Source organism: Lactuca sativa, chromosome 4 (assembly GCF_002870075.4).
Source record: "Lactuca sativa cultivar Salinas chromosome 4, Lsat_Salinas_v11, whole genome shotgun sequence".
In the NCBI taxonomy this organism is placed as follows: domain Eukaryota; kingdom Viridiplantae; phylum Streptophyta; class Magnoliopsida; order Asterales; family Asteraceae; genus Lactuca; species Lactuca sativa.
In genome coordinates this window covers 105,873,759-105,894,105 of record NC_056626.2, presented here as the reverse complement: position 1 = coordinate 105,894,105, position 20,347 = coordinate 105,873,759, and the positions used below count along the sequence as shown (strand labels likewise).

General features: G+C 32.3%; 2 protein-coding genes across 2 annotated transcripts; one reads left to right on the top strand and one right to left on the bottom strand.

The window, feature by feature from the left end:
• The first annotated feature begins 14,404 nt into the window (after positions 1 to 14,404).
• On the top strand, positions 14,405 to 17,842 carry LOC111886172 (serine/threonine-protein kinase D6PKL2). The gene is made up of 3 exons (XM_023882402.3): positions 14,405 to 14,689; positions 15,211 to 16,027; positions 16,672 to 17,842. Exons 2-3 carry the CDS (start codon positions 15,291 to 15,293, stop codon positions 17,585 to 17,587), a joined length of 1,653 nt encoding a protein of 550 aa, XP_023738170.1. The 5' UTR covers positions 14,405 to 14,689; positions 15,211 to 15,290; the 3' UTR covers positions 17,588 to 17,842.
• LOC111886173 (U-box domain-containing protein 36) lies at positions 17,621 to 20,078 on the bottom strand. Its single transcript, XM_023882403.3, has 3 exons — positions 19,533 to 20,078; positions 18,533 to 18,767; positions 17,621 to 18,439 (listed from the first exon to the last, which is right to left on the bottom strand). The coding sequence occupies exons 1-3, from the start codon at positions 19,966 to 19,968 to the stop codon at positions 18,175 to 18,177; spliced, it is 936 nt and encodes a 311-aa protein (XP_023738171.1). The 5' UTR covers positions 19,969 to 20,078; the 3' UTR covers positions 17,621 to 18,174.
• Positions 20,079 to 20,347: the final 269 nt, after the last annotated feature.

Sequence of the window (20,347 nt, the reverse complement as noted above, 5' to 3'; positions counted from 1 at the left end):
CTGCTGCTAATGAGATGTGGAACACCATCCACACTCTGCTATTGGTGAGATACGGGACCTCGCCCACACTCACCTCCCTACCAGGCACATACAAGTATCACACAGACAACAAGTATAAACTATCATATAAACCATTCCTTGGGCACCCGCCCACTGTCATTGGACCTCGTCTGAATATCATACTAGCATACTGTGCCTAGAGCTAATCCCCAGGTCTTCTACTCATAACTACATGGGCCGACATTGTGGCCTTAGACCCATTCACACAAAGGGAAACTCACCTGCAGTTGCTGAACTTGCTGATAACCCCTCTAGCTGCTGCCCGACAACTCTCTGAACTCCTGCTCCACTAGCTCCCCGAGCTACCAATATCAATGCAACACTTAGTCTAACTGTCCCCCGAAAGTCGACTAAGTCAACTCTGGTCAACGTCAAAGTCCTGGTCAAAGTCAACCTTCCAGGTCAACCCTATTCGCCGAGTCTGCCTACTGACTCGCCGAGTTCACCGATTTCCGAGTCCTGACCTTTCCAACTCACCGAGTTCCCACTCAACTCATTGATCTGAGTCTTAAATCGAAGGGTTTGGGGTTTCGCGACTTGACTCGTCGAGTCCAAGAACAGACTCGTCGAGTCCAAGACAATCTTCAACATACTCGTCGAGTTGTTCTTCTAACTCGCCGATTCCACCCATGTGACTCGCCGAGTCACTCCAGTTCTTAATCCATACAGTGGCTTTTCGAGCCATGTAGGGGCTCCAAATCATAGATCCATACTTCCAAAGCTCAATCTCACGTAAAGTTGCAAACTTTACGTATAACTAAAGAGATCTAGGCTCAAAACACACTAGGGCTAGGTTTTAGGACAAAAGGGCTTCACCAACTACTCAATATCTGATGCTTTATGACATATTGGATCATCCCAACACTAGATCTAAAGTGGCAACCACATATCTAAGCCCCAAGCTCGAATTGGGTCTCAAACAACCATAAAACCCCCAAATCTCATAACAAAAATAGATCTAGATGGAAAGGAGGGAAGATAGCAGCTTATTACCTCCAAGATGAACACAAACTGAAGTAGATATCATATTTACACCTCCCCTCTGAAGCAACCTTCTTGATCTTCAAGTTCCTTTCCAAGGTTTCCTTCCTCCAAAGCTATTTCTCTCAAATGATGGAAGCTCACACGAAATCTAGGGTTTACAGGTTCTCTAGGATGATATGGAGGCTGAGGGGGGGGGGGGGGACATAACACCCTTTATATAGGATACAACTCCCGAGATTAGGGTTTTCCCCGTTCAGACAAGACTCGCCGAGTTTCCTTAGCCGACTCGCCGAGTCGATCACTTACTCCTTAACCCGGATCCCGCTCGGACTCGCCGAGTTCCTCCTTGGACTCGACGAGTCGGCCCTTTAACTTAGGGTTTCCTTTCCTTTCTTGGCCTTCCTGATTTTGGGTGTTACACGTGCGTTGTGCAGAAACACCTATATAGTTGAAGTCTTTACAAATATATGTTTTTTTTAACATAACAATAACGTTGCTGTTAAATTTGAAATAATAATTCATATACTAAATTGATATAATATATTGATTATTTTTAATTATATGATAATATATATCTATTATAACTGCATAATTTCAATCGTTTGAATGACTTCTACCGGCAAGTTACACATGAATAAAATTAAATATAATATATGGTTTAATATTATTTATAGTTGTTGTTATTGTTAGTTAATTTTTTAAAATTTATTAATGTTTTAATTTCTATCATTATAGTAATTTAAAACATCAAACATTGTTTTTTGATTTTAAAGGTAACAATATAATCATTTATATAAGGTTATTTTTAATTATTGTTATTGTAAGTTATTTTAAGCTACTTATTTGAAAACTTTTAACGATCATAAAAATGTATTTAGGAAATATTTTAGTTAACTTGAGATTACAATTTAGTTTTTGCATTTATTACTACAATTTAGCACTTTAACGATTTAGAAAATATTCTTTGGTTTTTTAAGTGGAACTAAAATTTATATTTGAGTTGACATTGTAATGTTATATTTAAATTAATATTTAAGTATTTTTTTCAAACTGTTCGAAAGTTGTAGCTTTAAACTGATAATGGTTTACATACAACAACATTTTTAAATCTAATAAATTAAGTATAATATGTTAAAAGTTAAAGACATAACTTTATAAGTAAAAGAAATATATTATTTTAAAATTGAAAGTTTATTTATGATTACACTTTTGGTTTGATATTTATTTAACCTTATTAACCAACTTATAATTATTATTAGAAAGACACTACAATTTATCACTTTTAGGTATTTACAAAATATTTTTTAGGTTATTTAAGTTAAACTAAAATTTATATTTAAGTTGACCCTGTAATGTAATATTTAAATTAATAATTTAAGTATTTTATACAAGTTGTTCCAAAATTTTATCTTTAAAATGATAATGGTTTACATTTAACAATATATTAAAACTAATAAATTAAATATAATATGTTAAAAGTTAAAAAACATAACTTTACAAGTAGAAGTAAATATATTATTTTAATATTGAAATTTAGTTTATATATGATTACACTTTAGGTTTGATATTTATTTAACCTTACTAACCAACTTATAATTATTATTAAAAAGAAATTGAAAAGTCATGGGAGTTTCAAGTGAATATGATGAAAGTAAAATTACATGAGAGTTTCAAATGAATGTTGTGAAAGGAAAAATGCTTCCTTTATAATATAACTAGGCGAATACTCGCGCGTTGCTAAATATAATATATGGTTTAATATTATTTATAGTTGTTGTTATTGTTAATTCACTTTTAAAATTTATTTTGCTTAACGTTTTAATTTCTATCAGCGTAATTATTTAAAACATCAAACAATTTTTATTTTATTTTAAAGGTAACAATATAATCATTTATATAGAGTTATTTTTAACTATTGTTATTGTAAGTTATGTTAAGCTACTTATTTCAAAACTTTTAACGATTATAAAAATATCTTTAGGAAATATTTTAGTGAATTGATATTACAATTTAGTTTTTGTATTTAGCACTATAATTTATCACTTTTCACTATTCACAAAATATTCTTTAGGTTTTTTTTAAGTGAAATTGAAATTTATATTGAAGTTGATCATGTAATGTTATATTTAAATTAACAATTTAAGTATTTTGTCCATCCAGTTCAAAAGTTGTAGCTTTAAAACGATAATGGTTTACATACAACAACATATTAAATCTAATAAATTAAGTACAATATGTTAAAAGTTAAAGACGTAACTTTATAAGTAGAAGTAAAAATATTATTTTAATATTGAAATTTAATTTATTTTTTATTACACTTTAGATTTGATATTTATTTAACCTTATTAACCAATTGATAATCATTATTAGAAAGACACTACAATTTATCACTTTTAACTATTTACAAAATATTCTTTGGGTTGTTTAGGTTAAACTAAATTTTATATTTACGTTGATCCTGTAAGGTTATATTTAAATTAACAATTTAAGTATTTTATACAAATTGATCAAAAGTTGCAGCTTTAAAACGATAATGGTTTACATACAACATATTAGACCTATTAAATTAAGTATAATATGTTAAAAGTTAAAAACAAACTTTATAAGTAGAAGAAAATATATTTTTTTAATATTTAAATTTAGTTTATATATGATTACACTTTAGGTTTTATATTTATTTAACCTTATTAACCAACTTATAATAATTATTATAAAGAAATTGAAAAGTCATGGGAGTTTCAAATGAATGTGGTGAAAAGAGAAAATGCATGAGAGTTTCAAATGAATGTGATTCAAGAAAAAATGCAAGCTTTATAAGTATACTAGGCGAATCCTCACGCGTTGCGCGAGAATAGAATTATATAGTTAAAATAATAACTTTTACAAAATTATTATTTAATATTTCTACTTTGAAACAAAATGTTAGTAGTAAAGCAAACATATAGTTAACATATTAGTTTTATTAAACATTGTAGTTTAACTTTTAAGTCATTGTGATATATACAATTATTTGATAATTTTATAAACCGTTTAAAATTGTGTAAATTATATATCAAATGAATGATAATATAATGGGTAACAAAACGTATAAACAAAAATATGAACTGCAACTTTTAGTAACATAAAAATAGAATAACATCTATTATAACATTTGTATTAAAAAAGATATATATACAACGAATATTAAAAAATATGAAAAATAAACGCTATAACTTTTAATAATATAAAAACACTAAAACATCTATTATAACATTATATTAACTCTTCATATTTAAATCACAAATCGCTTTAAAAACATTAATGTTTTTAATGAGCAAAACTTTACAACCTTATAAAAGAAAGGAAAATAAAAAGTTATTAGTAATTACTAATTAATAATCATAAGTTAAAAACTCTTTAGTTTTAACTAATAAATATACATAAATTATAAAACTCGTGAGTTTTAGTGTGAGTTTCAAATGAATGTGGTACTTGGAAATGTATATTTATTATTATTATTATTATTATTATTATTATTATTATTATTATTATTATATTCGTCTAGATAATTGGTTTTGATGCATCATTTTAATCTCTTTAATTATTAGACATAAAGATATTTAATTATAAATTTATAACATACATAGGTGCATATACATGTTAAACAAATCACATATAATATATATATATATATATATATATATATATATATATATATATATATATTTCGTAAATGTGATATGTAATTCTTGTCGTAGTAATATGGATAAATTACTTTCATATGAAGAACATGTCATGATAAGTCTATTATAATTACATATCAAACGTTCAAAATTATGTTATCTTTTAAATATTGTCTTTTAAATATGTTGTGTAGGATAACCCAACAAAAAAAATAATAGAAAATAAACATAATCAAAATAGAAAAACTACAATCAAATAAATAAGAACATTGAGTGGTTGAATATATAAATAAAGATGTTTCATAAACATACATTTAAATCAAAAGAAAAAACTAACATTTGTCAACTTTGCTCAAACAAAAAAACCTATATCTATACTATGAATCTTCTTTCGTCATTTAACACTGTTCAACCATAAAAACTTGATAACAATTCTTCACTAACCTGCAATCAAAATATTTTTCTTGAAAAAGAAAAATCAGAAAGATATTCGAAGCAAAACATTGATGTTTGGAGAGTCACATTCAAGATTGAGTAATACACACAAATCACATATAAAGATTAAATGAGAAACTGAATATAAAGAAAGAATAGAAAAGCTTCATTTGTTTTGGTTGAAAGAAAAAAAATCATATTACAATTGTCATTGATGCGGCATAACCCATTTCTTCAAATCATCATATTTGGATCGTGAATTCTTCAACTATATGAAAACTTTTGATTTACAATATCTTCAAATCCTTCTTACATGTAAGATTTTATATTTCACAAAAGACACAAAAGATTGGTCTTTTTATAGTAAATTTTTCACTAAATGTTAATTAAACATAATATAAGTTATAAAACTTTTGAGTGTTAAATCATAATTAAGAAAACTTTTTAGTTGTATTAGTTAAAAAAAGAGGTTTCAAATGAATGTGGTTTAAGAAAGTTAAAAAAAGGGGTTTCAAATGCATGAGATTTAAAAAAAAATGCTAGCTTTATAAGTATGTATGATAATGATAATGATATAATGATATGATGATATGATACATATATGCCTGTTTCTGTCATAGTTATTTTGTTGAATTTAGAGAAGATAGATCTTTGATATCTTAACAGAAACTTAGGGTTAGATCCGGTATCCGACTTTCGATTTTTATTTGACTTTCTAATGTGAAATCATCTAATAATAGAAGCAGGCGAGAGAGAAATTTCAACTGCTATCTTAGAGTGTCCATTTCGAAAAGGCACAACCACAAGTGGTATCCAAACAAATCAACATATCTTATATAATCGTTACCTATATATATATATATATATATATATATATATATATATATATATATATATATATATATATATATATATATATATATATATATATATATATATATATATATATATATATATATATATATATATATATATATATATATATATATTATCTCGAATTTTATGATCACACACATAAGAGATTTATGTAGAATTTTATGAAGACACCATGTCTTTTTTTTTTTTTTTTTTTTTTTTTTTTTTTTTTTTTTTTAAATTCTTACTGATATAGGTTTTATTGTAAGATGGATGAAGGTCAGGTTAGCATTTAGCAAGAGGCAGGGGCCATGGGTGAGTTGATTACTTGATTTTCCCCGATGTAGATAATATGGAAGAAAATGGAAGGTGGAGTTTTGACTTATATGAGCAAGTAGAGGAACGGTGGATTGTTTTCAGGAAAACACGTACACGTACATGCACTGCAGCAGTCTGCATCTGTGTCAATCTGTCGTTCATATGTCGACAAGGTAGCAATCAAACACATTCAAATCCACCGGCATCATGTACAACTTGAGCAAAAAAAAAAAAGGCCCTTTTTTCGTATTTAACTAAATTCATTTCAGTAACCCATAAGAAAAAAGGCTATTTGTTTCTGGATCAAACACACAACCCAATCCTTACAACTCTAGAATTTTAGTCGATTTTCTTTTTAAGGCTTAAAAATACGTGGTCTTCTTTGGGCCATTATCCTTGGTAATTGAAACCAAAGAAAAGAAAGATCGTCTAAAGCCTTTGAGGCTTTGATCCAACAATTGGTTGAAGAAAGTCAAACGAAAGGCCCGGTTTTTTTTTTTTTTTTTTTTTTTTTTTTTTTTTTTTTTTTTAAATTACATTATTCGTCCATGGTTCAAGTGTATGATTCGTCCATCGTTCAAGTGTTAAATTGCACGTTTAGTCTCTATTTTAAAAATTGAACTCGGACCGTCCCTACAATGTTTTATTCTCACTCGGATCGTCCCTGACCAACATAAAATGACTATTTTATCCTTTCTATTTTTTTTTTAATATATATTTTTTGATTTGTTTGTTATTAACAATTTAAAAGAAAAAAAAAAACAAAAAACGAGTCCACCACCAAAAACATTTATCTTTTACCCTAACTCCATACCACCCTTCAATATTCTCACTAGTTCATCTTCTTGAGAGATTCGGTCGCCAGAAAAACACATCTTCTCCGATCACAGCCGTCGTCAGAGATATTGGGGGCACCAGAAAAAAGTATCTTATGAGTACCACCTGTAAATCGCCGTCTTTGCACCTTCTTCGTCGTCTCTACCTGTAAATCGTCACCCTCCTGCACACACACCAACCGAAAACCACCCCCCTTTGAACACCACTTGTCATCGCTCCATCATCAGCACTGTCAGAGGATCTAGCCTCTTGTTGGAGTGCAAATTTGAACGATAATGTAGAAGCTTGGAGACGAGTGTAGATCCGCTACCCTCTTCCCGGAAAAATGAGAGGCAACAACGATAGACCACCATCAGTGGTGGACCGATCACCTTCTCTTTCTATGTGCATCACTCACATCATATGTCAGCAACCTCCGGTGACCATTAGGCGACCATAATCTCACCCTCATCATCATACTCCGACGACCATCAAGAAACCCCTTAGAAGTCAGGTTCCTCGAGCTGGTGGTTGTGGACAAGATTATGGTTTAATTTTTCAGGTTCTTCGACAACAGCAAGATTCAAGGTGATTTTCAAGTTCCTTGAGTGGTGGGTTATGATTTGAAGATTTAGGACATAGTTAGGTTTGATTTGCATATATTGGATTTATTTTTTAAGGTTTACGTTTGATTCTAATTTCAGGTTCATGAGTTTTTTGGGTGTTGTTGGATCTTTGGGGAGGAAAGGTGTGGGAGGGGTTTAATGGTAGTCGAAAGATGAGTCAAACGAAAGAGATGTGTGTGTGTATGTGTGTGAGGTAGAGAGATGACAAGGGGTAAGAGTGTATCTGATGGGGGACACTACCATTTCATTAAATAAAAATATTTTTTAAAAATAAAAATTAATCAAAAACATTAAAATAATTGAAAAAGAATTTGAAAAAGACAATATAGTCATTTTATGTTGTTAGAGACTAAGCGTGCAACATCTTACAATTTAAGGGATTGTCCAAGTTAATTTTTAAAAATAAGGACCGAACGCACTTTTTAACACCTATACGATGATGGGCGATTTGTGTAATTTATTCTTTTTTCCTCCTCTTTATGCATATATTTGTGTACTAATCAAGGACGAATACAAGATTTTATAGTAGGTTTGCCGGTGTCACATTTTTTTTACGTAATGGCACAATGGTAGAAAAACGAAAATTTTTACATTGCGTTCGAAAAAAAACAGAGGTTGCCGGTGTCGTATGGGCACCATAGTGGAACCGCTCTAGTACTAGTAGTAATGATGTGAGTATAACTTATAACTAGTGTGGTGTTTTATTAACGAAGCGGAAAAAAGATAAAGACGGATAGAAAGAGACTCTATATCCAACGTGTATAAATTTTGATCCATTTGAAATTGGATTTGGAAGGCCGTTTTATATGGATGGAAGCGGTTTGCTATCGGCTGCTGACTGTTTACACTCTTAATTTATATTTTTTTGACAATTTCGACTTATTTTTAGTTTTTGATTTATTCTGTTTTAATGACAGATTAGTTATTCATTAGATTTAAAGTATTTTAAAAAATGTTTTGAAGTTAATTAGATAAATCACTTGTCAATTTTAACTTACTAAAATTTTTAGTTTCACTCTATATAAATGGGTATTGTATTATTTATTAGGTTATGACTCGTAGAAACCATGATCAGTATGTTTAAAATTATTATATTAGATAAAAATAATAATAAATGTTATAAAAATAATTCACTGTATTGTACATTGTAAGTAATTTTGAATTAATTTGTTAAGTATAATAAACATAATACTTTATCATATGTTTTAAAAATGTTATTAGGATATGATTTTGTATTTTTAAAATTTAAATTAAAGTTGATTTGTTACTAAAATATGAGAAATTATAAAAATGATAGAAAAATGCTACGTGTCACAACCGCATGCTAAAAAATGAACATGTGACCATTTTTAAGTTTTGTTTATTGGAATATATAGACATAGAATATTCATGTTGGAATTAAAAAAAATATCCCCATTTGGGATTCCTTGAATGTTTGTTGTTTACTGTTTAGATAGTAAATAATATGATAATCTACCCTAATAAATAAGAATGATTTTGCTATATGTCATCTTCTCCTTCATTTTGATATTTGTCATTTTCTAGATTTTTTTGAATTATTTAATATCCACTTGTCATTTTTATAGTTTTTTTTAATCAAATCTCACCTATTAAATACCACCTCATATTGATTAATTTTATAAATATATTAATTAATGTACATAATAACTTTCTATTTTTGAATTTTTCTTTCTATTAATATATTAATCAATGTATATGTATATTAATGTAGATAATATATTTTATTTGTGAATTCATATTAATTAATTTTATTAGTATAGATTAATTATGACTAAATTACATAAATAGTCCATACGGTTTACCAAAAAGTCACAAACTCAATCATTACTATTTTTTTTTATGAAAATGATCTTTGTGGTTACCAAACTTTTTTTTAATAAACTCGTGTAATACACGGGTTTCACATCTAGTTAATATTAAAAACTAATATCAAATCGTTATTATTATAATGTATTAATATCAAGAATTATAAGTCACTTTGTTGCAAATAATAAAACCCAAATATACCGATTATTGAATATCGATTATCGAGTTTCGCCAAAAATCAATTTGATCCTTCATGATAAGTTTGATTATAATAAAGGAAAGAAACACATTAATAAATTAAAGAAAAAACATCATAAATGGTCCCTGTGTTTTTTCAAAATCTGAAGTTTAGTCCCCATGGTTTAAAAACCTCATAAATGGTCCCTATGTTATCAAAACTTTTGACAATTGGTTCTTATTGCTAACTCCGTTAACTTTTGTCCGTTAATTGAGGGGCATTTTCGTCATTTCACACCATAGGGACCATTAATGATCTTTTCAGTTATTTTAAAAAAAAAGAATAAAAAATAAAATAATATGCAAAGGTCTCTCTCTCTCTCTCTCTCTCTCGGATAATGTCGCTAAGAAGATCTGATATGATCGGTCTTCACAACATATTGAAGCCTTGATTGCTATTCTTCCGCCGCTTTGATTGTTATTCAACGAGATTAGTATTCTTCCATCACTTTGACCTATCTTCATCTTCTTCACACTTCTTCATCCAAAGCTATTCTTTTCAAAAAATGGAATTAGAATACGTGCAGAAAAAGGGCGGAAGTTCATTCAGATTATAATTGGGTTATGACAGTGGAGCTTGGCAAGAACATGGGGATCAATCAGAAGGTTGAAATGGAAACATGTGATAACTATCCCATTGTTTCATAAATTAAAACCATGTATGAAATCTTTCCTTCACCATTATTGTTTATTCAAAGCCTTCATATGAAGTCGATTTTTAAAGACGACCATCGAGTTGGGGTTTGAAGTTGAAGCTTGGGTTTGGGTTTAGTTAACCTTCAAAATCAGACCTTTTACAACTAGATGGAATCAATTTCAAAAATCTATTTCATTGCTTCTCGTCCTCCTTCCTCCATGTTCAGAATATAATTATGGTGTATTCATGTGTTTATGTCTTAATGTGTTTGAAGAACAAAATCAAATAGATTTCTTCCAATAATCAAGCCTAGTTTGTATATTTTTGCCTCTTCTTCCTTGTTCTAAAACCTGCAACTCAAAACCCTATCATTTAGGATTCTCTGTGTGCGATTTCACGAACTGCCATTTTGGTTGAATTTAGCTCTAAATTTCACTGGTTCCTATTGCAGACCTAACCCACTGTACAAATATGATTTGGGTTTCTCTTTTGTCATTTAGGGGTTAAGTGGATGGTGATTGGTAAGGTCTAACGATGTATATTATTTAAGAAACAGATGAATTAAAAAGAGACTATGATGAAGAGAGTGTGAGTGTTTGGGGGTGATGTTCTTTGAAGTTCTCATGAGTCCCGAGAGAGAGAGAGAGAGAGAGAGAGAGAGAGAGAGAGAGAGAGAGAGAGAGCCTTTGCATATTACTTTATTTATTTATTTTTTTAAAAATAACTGAAAAGATCATAAATGGTCCCTGTGGTGTGAAATGACGAAAATGCCCCTCAATTAACATACAAAAGTTAATGGAGTTAGAAATAAGGACCAATCGTCAAAAGTTTTGAAAACATAGGGACCATCTATGAGGTTTTTAAATCACGAGGACTAAACTTCAGATTTTGAGAAACCATAGCGACCATTTATGATTTTTTTTTCTAAATTAAAACCAACATGTGTTACTGATTTTGACTGTTAAAAACTACATGGAAAAAGCTCATGTTTTTCTTATGCATCTAAATAGCTAACTCACACCCACAACCCAACTATTGTAGGCGTACATAGGCTTGGCCCATCTCTTGTTTTCACTAATTCGTTTGAATACTTATCTATAGAAAAATCTTATAAACCCACATTATGTTTCATCTCCCATGAACATGAGATCAAGAAAAATAGTTAACTTGCTTAATTCCTTAATTATTTCCAAGATTTACTACTACATTCTATGTCAAGAAGCCCTATTACAAAATCAATAAGCATTTCGTTAGTTGAGTCGTATCACAATTACAATTACAATAATCGTATGAATTTAGTTTCTATTTATATTACGAATTCAACAAAAATCTCGTTATTGTTTCATATGCTCTTTGTTATTCTTGCATCTTAAACTATATATATATATATATATATATATATATATATATATATATATATATATATATATATATATATATATATATATATATATATATATATATATATATATATATAGTAAGAACTATGCTAGTTATCATGGATATATTAGCTTAATTTCAGTTTATATTTATACTCACATGATGGTGTGACGATATTGAAGCAACTTACCTTCTTGTAAATCCTAGACTATATCATGATAAAAAAAAACATAAAGGTTGGCTTTTACCCAAGACATGATTGTATATTGATCTTTAAATGTTTGTTATTATATGATATGAAGTCCTTAGTTTACTCTCCAAAGAAGTTTTTACGGAGAGATATGAGACTCCAACATATATATGTATTTATAGGAATATATCAAATCGATGTAGGATACATTAATAACTATGTTATATATTTAATCATTTATAGGAATGTGTCAAATCGATATACAATACACTAATAACTATATTGGTACAATACTCAAATTGTTGGCATATAGACAAAGGGATTCCCTTTCTACTCAGTTTGCTTATCTATGGCCCAACTTCCACATTGCTTCTATCATTTTGATTACAAGGAATGTTAGTGTATTAGTTGTCATAGAGTTTGTTAGTCGATCTTTTCCTAACAGTCTATATATTCCATCTTATCTCTTGTTATATTACATTGCAAATACAGAAGTACTCAAATTTTTTCCCTCTAAAACCTTTTAACAGTCTATGTTCGCTAATTTTAACAAATATTTACATAAGATTTAGAGAAAGCCATGCATGAAACTTGGCAATAGGTTGTACATGTATATAAATATAATATGATTACCATCACATCTTGTACCATGACCAGCCATAGGTGTACTTAAATAATACTAGGGTCCAAGGGTATTCTCGGGAACATAAAACTGGTAAACATATAAATTTGAACTCCCAAGATACAAAGTAAGCAAATGTGCCGAATATATTCTTTTGATTCTTCAACTACTGTGTATACACCTAACCCAAGTCAAGTTCACCATAATTTATTAGAAGGAGGCCTACCCAATAAGACTTCATGCCTGCCACGTGTCAGATGATCATGTGGACAATAAAATTTATAGATAGAAAGATAAACTAAAATGAAGTGAGAACTAAGGACCACGTATAATAAACAAAGATTGACAACCTTTCTTTCAGGCTTCGAGATACCGATGGCCTAGCTGCCCTCCAACCTTTTGTTTTCCTAGTTTAATAATTTAATCAATTAATATTCAATTGAATCCAATCTCGATGTGTCATATTCACTGAACTACGTACTAACAGTAAAAAAAACTCTTATCAATTACTAAAAAAAATGAAATTTCTTGGTCAACTTAAGTAGAAGACATACATGAATGCAACAACTGGACCATTTAATATTTAAGTAGGCAAAGTCTATTGAGAGAGGGGAAGGTCCACACACACACACACACAAAACTCTTAAATTATTGTTAAGTCATGACAACTTGAGACGATGGTGACATGAACAAGATGCTTTGGACAACCAACGTGGTGACAAAACAAAACAAAACATCTCCCAAACTTCACTATTTGTTTTTGGTCATTTCCATTTGGATTATGATATTCATTATGAGAGTTGAGAGTAATTGATTTGGTAATCTTGTTTGTTTAGTTTGTTTGTCATCTTAATTGGGTTTAATTAGTTTCTTAATTAATTCATATCGACGCTATTAGTTAGTTATGGTTGTTTGGTCTCAATTCACAAACCTACCATGTGTTTTTTAATGTCACAAATTAATTTGTCCCCATCCTAGTCAATTAGGACCAATTGTATTTCAATTTGTTATAGTATCATGACAAATTCGATCTAATATTAATTGGGACATGTCTTCATTATACTTCTTTCTTATTGCATTTATTTCAGGTCCCCTCACCTCACCCTTCACACATGGTTGGTTTCGATAACAACTCCTTACTCCCCTCTGTCCACCAAGTGCTCAAGTCAAGTCTACACTGTCTCATGTTGTTAACTCCCAACACAGTTATCGTCACTCTAGCTATCTTATAAACAATATCCAAACACTCGCATGTGTAAATATGTCAAAAAAGAAACATATCGAAAAACTATTTTAACTGTTTATTTTAAATGTTGTGATTAGAAAAATAGTAATGTTTAATAGACACTATACGACACTTTAAATATATTCAAGAAATAAAGATTGATTTTCAAGATAAGATTGGAGAGATTCTGTGGAGAAGGATGATTGAATGGGCATGCATCATGTATCAATCAATCTTTTCTATGTAGTGTGTGGAGTCAAAGGTGTGTAAAAATTGAAGTTTGACTCCCATAAAGTTAGGAGTTTTTTTATATTTTAATTATTATTTTCTACAGTAAAGATAAGTATATGATTGGGAGAGCAAAAGGTGAAGTGGAAGTGTAGTGAAGGAGACAGGTTGGAGGGTAAACTGGTAATTTACCATGGAGGAGTGCTTGTGTTGTATTGATGGCTTGGCAGACAGGCGAGAGTGAAAGAGTCCAGCATGTTGATTCGTAGTTCGGACCTTTCTGTTTCGGGACTCAAAAACAATTTAAATTATTGATTGATTTTCTAAATGAAAATAAAAAAAAAATCAAAATAAAAATAGCTTTTTTGCTTCATTCATAGTCTTGAAGACGAGGCCCAGTCAAATTTTATTACTCTCAAGCATCACTTTCCCCATTCTCTCTCTCTCTCTCTCTCTCTCTCTCTCTCTCTCTCTCTTCGATCTTTTCACAGGTATCATCAGCATGCCATGAACAAGAGAACTTGCTCCTTCCTTTTTGCTCCCAAATCAAAGCAATGAACTTGTGGACCTGATTCTTTCAACTTTAGGTTTTTCCTCTTTCTTTCTTAGTTTTTCTTTAATGGCTTCAGTAGATTTGCTTTCCTGTATCTTGTTTTTTTCTGGATTTTGTTGGATCTATGTTGTATCGGGTTAGCTTTTTCTAATTCATCAAGTTAAACCTAATTTGATGCTATTAACAGCTGCATTTGTCAATTTCCTGATTTGATTGACTACTTGTTCAACTTTTCGCCGGTGGTCCTTGCAATCTGAGCAATATTCTCTTCGTTTTCCAGGATTTAAATCGATTTATTTCAAACTTTTTTTAGTATCGAGTTGCATGATTGATGTTTGGCTTTCTTACGTTTTTGCTAATTTTAAGATCTAGCTCCTGGATCAGGTTTTGATTACCGTTTGTGATAATTTGCGACTGGATTCGCTTCGTCTAGAATCTTCCATGTCCGTCTATTGCGTTCGATCCAAGTCTTCCTTTCCCTTTTTAGTCAAATACGCTTTACTGTGAGCCCCAATCGCTTTTGTTGACTTGAATATGTTTATAATGTGTTCACAGAGCTGAAAATAACTTGAGTTGGACTCTATTGATGGAAACCTTTACCACCATGAGAAGCTGTTGATCCTGATTATCACCCGATGGCCTCAAAAACTCGCGCTATGCCACCATCTTTGGATCAAATCACCACAAAGCATGTACTTGGAGATGATTTGGAAGCTAAACTAGCTTCCAAACTATTGATTACTCAATCAGAAACTGCTAAGGTCCCGGATGTTTCCATGGATCAAGAAAAGAAAGTAGCAGAGAAAGGAAGCGTAAAGAACAGCTCTGTTTCAGATAAAGCAAGTGATGGAAACAGCAGTTTGGGGAAGACAAGCGGGAGTGCTCTTGTGGAGAGTGGGAAGAGTAGTATGTGCAGAGGAAGTACAAGCAGCAATGTGAGTGATGAGAGCAGTTGTAGTAGTTTCAGTAGCAGTATCAACAAGCCACACAAATCAAATGATATGAGGTGGGAAGCCATTCAAGTGGTGCGAGCAAGAGATGGGGCTTTGGGTTTAACTCATTTCAGATTGTTGAAAAGATTAGGATGTGGTGATATTGGGAGTGTTTACTTGGCTGAGTTGACCGGGACTAAAGCGTATTTTGCTATGAAAGTTATGGATAAAGCCTCTTTAGCAAGTCGCAAGAAGCTTCTTCGAGCTCAAACAGAAAGAGAGATTCTGCAATCTTTGGATCATCCGTTTCTTCCTACTCTATACACTCATTTTGAGACTGATAAGTTCTCATGTTTGGTTATGGAGTTTTGTCCTGGAGGAGACTTGCATACCCTTAGGCAGAGACAACCTGGGAAACACTTCACCGAGCAAGCTGTCAAGTAAGCATCTTTCTTTCGTATCCATCTTGTTATATTTTCATGCATAGATTATATGCAAGAAATACAACTCACTTTCGTTGATCTGTTTATTATAACATCCCACTTCATTTCTTCCTAAATCATGTACACAAGCTTGCAGAAAAGTAGAATGTTATAATCGCCTAGGATGTTACAATACACAAATAATTGAAAGTACGTTGCTATTTTTGCATTCAGCTCTTTTTATCATAATCTTTTGGGATACAAGGAAACATTGGATTTTTTTTTATCCTTGTACTATTTTTATCACATGAAGACTGTCTGTGGTTTAAGATCAAGATGAAACTTTCTTTCTATAAATGTTGGATTATTGGTTTAGAAAGATTAAATGTCTGCTTCATTTTTGGCATCAAGGCTTTTATATCTAGACCACCCAACTCTTCAATTTTTTCCTTAATTAGAAAATAATGTCCTTTTTCCAATGTCTAGAAAGGTAAGGTGTTAAATATCCTCATTTATTTGTACATGGATAACATTTCTATAATTAGCTACTTTTTTCAAATCAATCAAAGTACGTTGCTATTTCTTCGATTTAAACCTAACCATTTACAAATTTGCCCTCGATTCCATTTCCATCATTTTCTCAAATATTTTTTGTTTTGTAGATTTTATGTAGCGGAAGTGCTATTAGCCATGGAATATCTCCACATGCTCGGGATCGTTTACCGAGACCTAAAACCCGAAAACGTCCTTGTGAGAGAAGACGGACACATAATGCTTTCTGATTTTGACCTTTCCCTTCGGTGCACTGTGAGCCCCACTTTAGTAAAATCCTCATCTATGGACAACGAGCCCCTCCGTAGGTCCACCGTATACTGTGTCCAACCATCTTGCATCGAGCCATCTTGTATCCAACCCTCGTGCGTGGTCCCCACCTCTTGCTTCTCCCCTCGTTTCTTCTCAAGCAAATCCAAAAAAGAAAGAAAAAACAAAATCAAAAATGAAATAGGCAACCAAGTTAGCCCATTACCCGAGCTCATGGCGGAGCCCACTAGCGCCCGATCCATGTCATTCGTGGGGACCCACGAGTATTTAGCCCCGGAAATTATTAAAGGCGAAGGCCATGGAAGCGCTGTAGATTGGTGGACATTTGGGATCTTTTTGTATGAGTTGTTGTTTGGTAGAACCCCGTTTAAAGGTTCGGGCAATCGGGCAACTTTGTTTAACGTTGTCGGGCAGCCTCTGAGGTTTCCCGAATCGCCCGTGGTCAGTTTTTCTGCCCGGGATCTCATCCGGGGGTTGCTTGTGAAAGAGCCTCAACATCGTTTGGCGTACAAAAGAGGTGCTACAGAAATCAAACAACACCCGTTCTTTGAAGGTGTTAACTGGGCTTTGATCCGGTGTGCTACACCGCCGGATGTACCAAAGCCGGTTGAGTTTGAACGGTTCTCGGCAACCGCTCCGGTTGCTTCCACAAGTGAAAAGACTAATGTACCCCCGGTGGCTGCTCCTAACCAAAAAGGTGCAGGTGTGGGTGCGGGTGCGGGTTCGGATAATTACTTGGAGTTTGATTTCTTCTAGTGATGGGACTAAATACCCCTATGGATTTTACAGTTTGTTTGTGTATGGGTATCGGTTGGGGTGGATAAGGATGGTTGTATTTTTTTTTTTTTTTTTGGATCGGTTACATATGACACTTTGTGAGTGGTAATTGTTGTCTTGTTATTGCATTGCATCTTGTCATTGTGAAGTTATAGGGAGTGAATTCATTAAGATAATGATCCATTTCCATTATTCCCATATAATATATGATGAACTACAACGTTATCTATTGCATCTGTAATGTAACAACCTCTTAGATATATAATACTGTGGATAGAAATTGAGAATTGTGAGCCCGTGTAAGCTTTAAGTTGTATGCTACCAAAAACTTCCGATCAGAGTCCACAAACATGTTTTTCTTTTAAATCTACGTAACATATGAATCTTTTTACTTAAACATACTTCAACCTCTTCAACAACATAACATGAGTTACATGGGACTGGATTGAACTACTTCATGGGCTAACTTTTATGATGATAAAGATGAGGAGGGTATTTACGCGTTTTGAAAAGAAAAGAACAAGAGTGTTTTACGTATGATGCCAATGGTGATGTGTCCTGTGATTTTAGAGCTTGAAGCAGCTGCAACTGACAAAGCCAATGGTATAGCCCTGGCCCACTGGCACCGGTTTTAGGGTGCTGACAGTAGTGTCTCCACGTGGAGATGGAGCAGTTGAGGATGATGGGGACGATGGCTCAGTTGATAACTGGTCTTGCAATGAGACCTCCTTTCCTTCACATATGATTTTAACATCACAAAACTCCGGGGCATTATGTAGTATTTGATCAATAGTACCTCCACCTCCTTTCTTGCTGCTACTCTTGAGTTTCCTATATTATTATTGGGACATGAAAAGGATTACTAAATAATAAATAAATACATATAATAAAAACATAAGAAGGTGGTTTGGAGGGGTTTTGCACCTTAGGGTAGATTTGGTGGCACCCAACACGAGCTTTCTTATGTTTAGAATTGGAATGAGGTCAAGTATGGCTTTTGCCTCCATGTCACTCTCGATAAGCACAGTTTCAACTTGGACCTTTGAAGAAGAGCATAAAGAAAGAAACTTTTGGAGGTATTCACTTCTCTTCCTTCTTTCTTGATTTAGGAAGTTTTCCTTCTGGTCTGGGTTTGCCTGACTTATTGGTAACCTTCCCACTGTACATTTGACATCAATTTTTAAAATCTTGGCTTAAACCGTTTAGTGTTTAGGCTGCGTTTGTTACACTAGACTAGTCAAGTTTCTTAGGACTATATTCATTGATCAGATCAATGGAGAAAGAGTGAAAGACATCCATGTCTTTTGTACAAACCAGGTGGAAAGCAAGTCCATTTTTGCGCAATCTTTGTCCCATTGGCCATTGACACACACACCAAAAACAGTATTTCTGACATCTAAATAACTTCATTGTTATGGTTAAAAAAGCATCTATGTCTCAAACTAGAAACAATCATAGAAGTGAATCCAGAGAGCAAAAACAGGGGTCATGGAGTTTTGGAGCTCTAAATTTAAATTAGCGTAAATTAGTTCATCAAGGTGTATCACCAAAAACTTGTATTCCTACTAGTACTGATTCACCTAACCACCTATTTTATTAATTGGTTTGTCATCACAGTCAACAGTATGTTGAAAACGTGTATGAAAATGAGAATTGGTTTTCCTTTAACCTAACCTACTTTTAGATCGATCGATGACAACAAGGTGTTAGATCTATGGAGCTATAATTTTAATTTGACTCTCTTAAAACATGTTTTTTTTTTTTTAATACTCGTAACATAGATAAATTGTGAGAAACAGATTATATGTGTGTTCATGAGTATCGAAATGATACTAATCATCAATTGTTTTGTAGGATTTGAAACGGAGATGACGATCGAATGGCAAACAAAATTCAGTAAACAGTAATATGACTGTGTGCTTACGAGGAGTAGGAAGGAAGCGGATCTCAGGGAAGACGTAGACCAGATAGACAATGGTGGACTCGTCATTAAGATTGTTGCCGAGAGTCCAAAGCAGCGCATCCATGCTTGCCGACGACATTTCCTCAGTCCCTCTCCAAGTCACCACATATACGACGTCGTTCATATTCCGATTGATATCATAAGAAAACAAATCACTCGGGTTGCTACTGTCGTATTCTTCTGTAATCGACGGCATTACTCTGAATCCTCCAAATCGACCACCACCAACATCCTCCTCCTCCTCCTCCTCGTCTTCTTCCACTATCTCTATCTCGTTATGACTGCCGCCACTCCAGCCGCCGTCGTTGTTGGTTCTATAGTTTTCAAAGTTGATTATGTTGATCGGAGGTGGCGCCGGGACGCCGGAGCCTAAGTATTCGATGTCGTTCTCCGCCATTGTTTGACCAATCGGCAATGGTTGTGAACTTGGATTTGTGAATGTGTTGTGCGAAACAAACTATGTATTATGGTCCCGTTGAGCACGACAACCGTTGAAAGGCTCAACCTTGTAGTTTATTACTTTTCTTTTTTCATATTAAATAGAAAATAACAAAATATAGTTTTCTAGAATATGTTGACGTCTGCCGTTTCACGATTTTAAATGATATGATTATTGAGGTATAACCATATGATTGAACGTTTTTTTAGTTTAATATAAAATAATAATATAATATATTTATCTAGTTTATTAAAATAAAACATTAGTATTGTAAACAAACCGAATATGCTCTTTGATTCGTTGTTGATACCAGTTGAAAGTCAAATATCTCTGCATT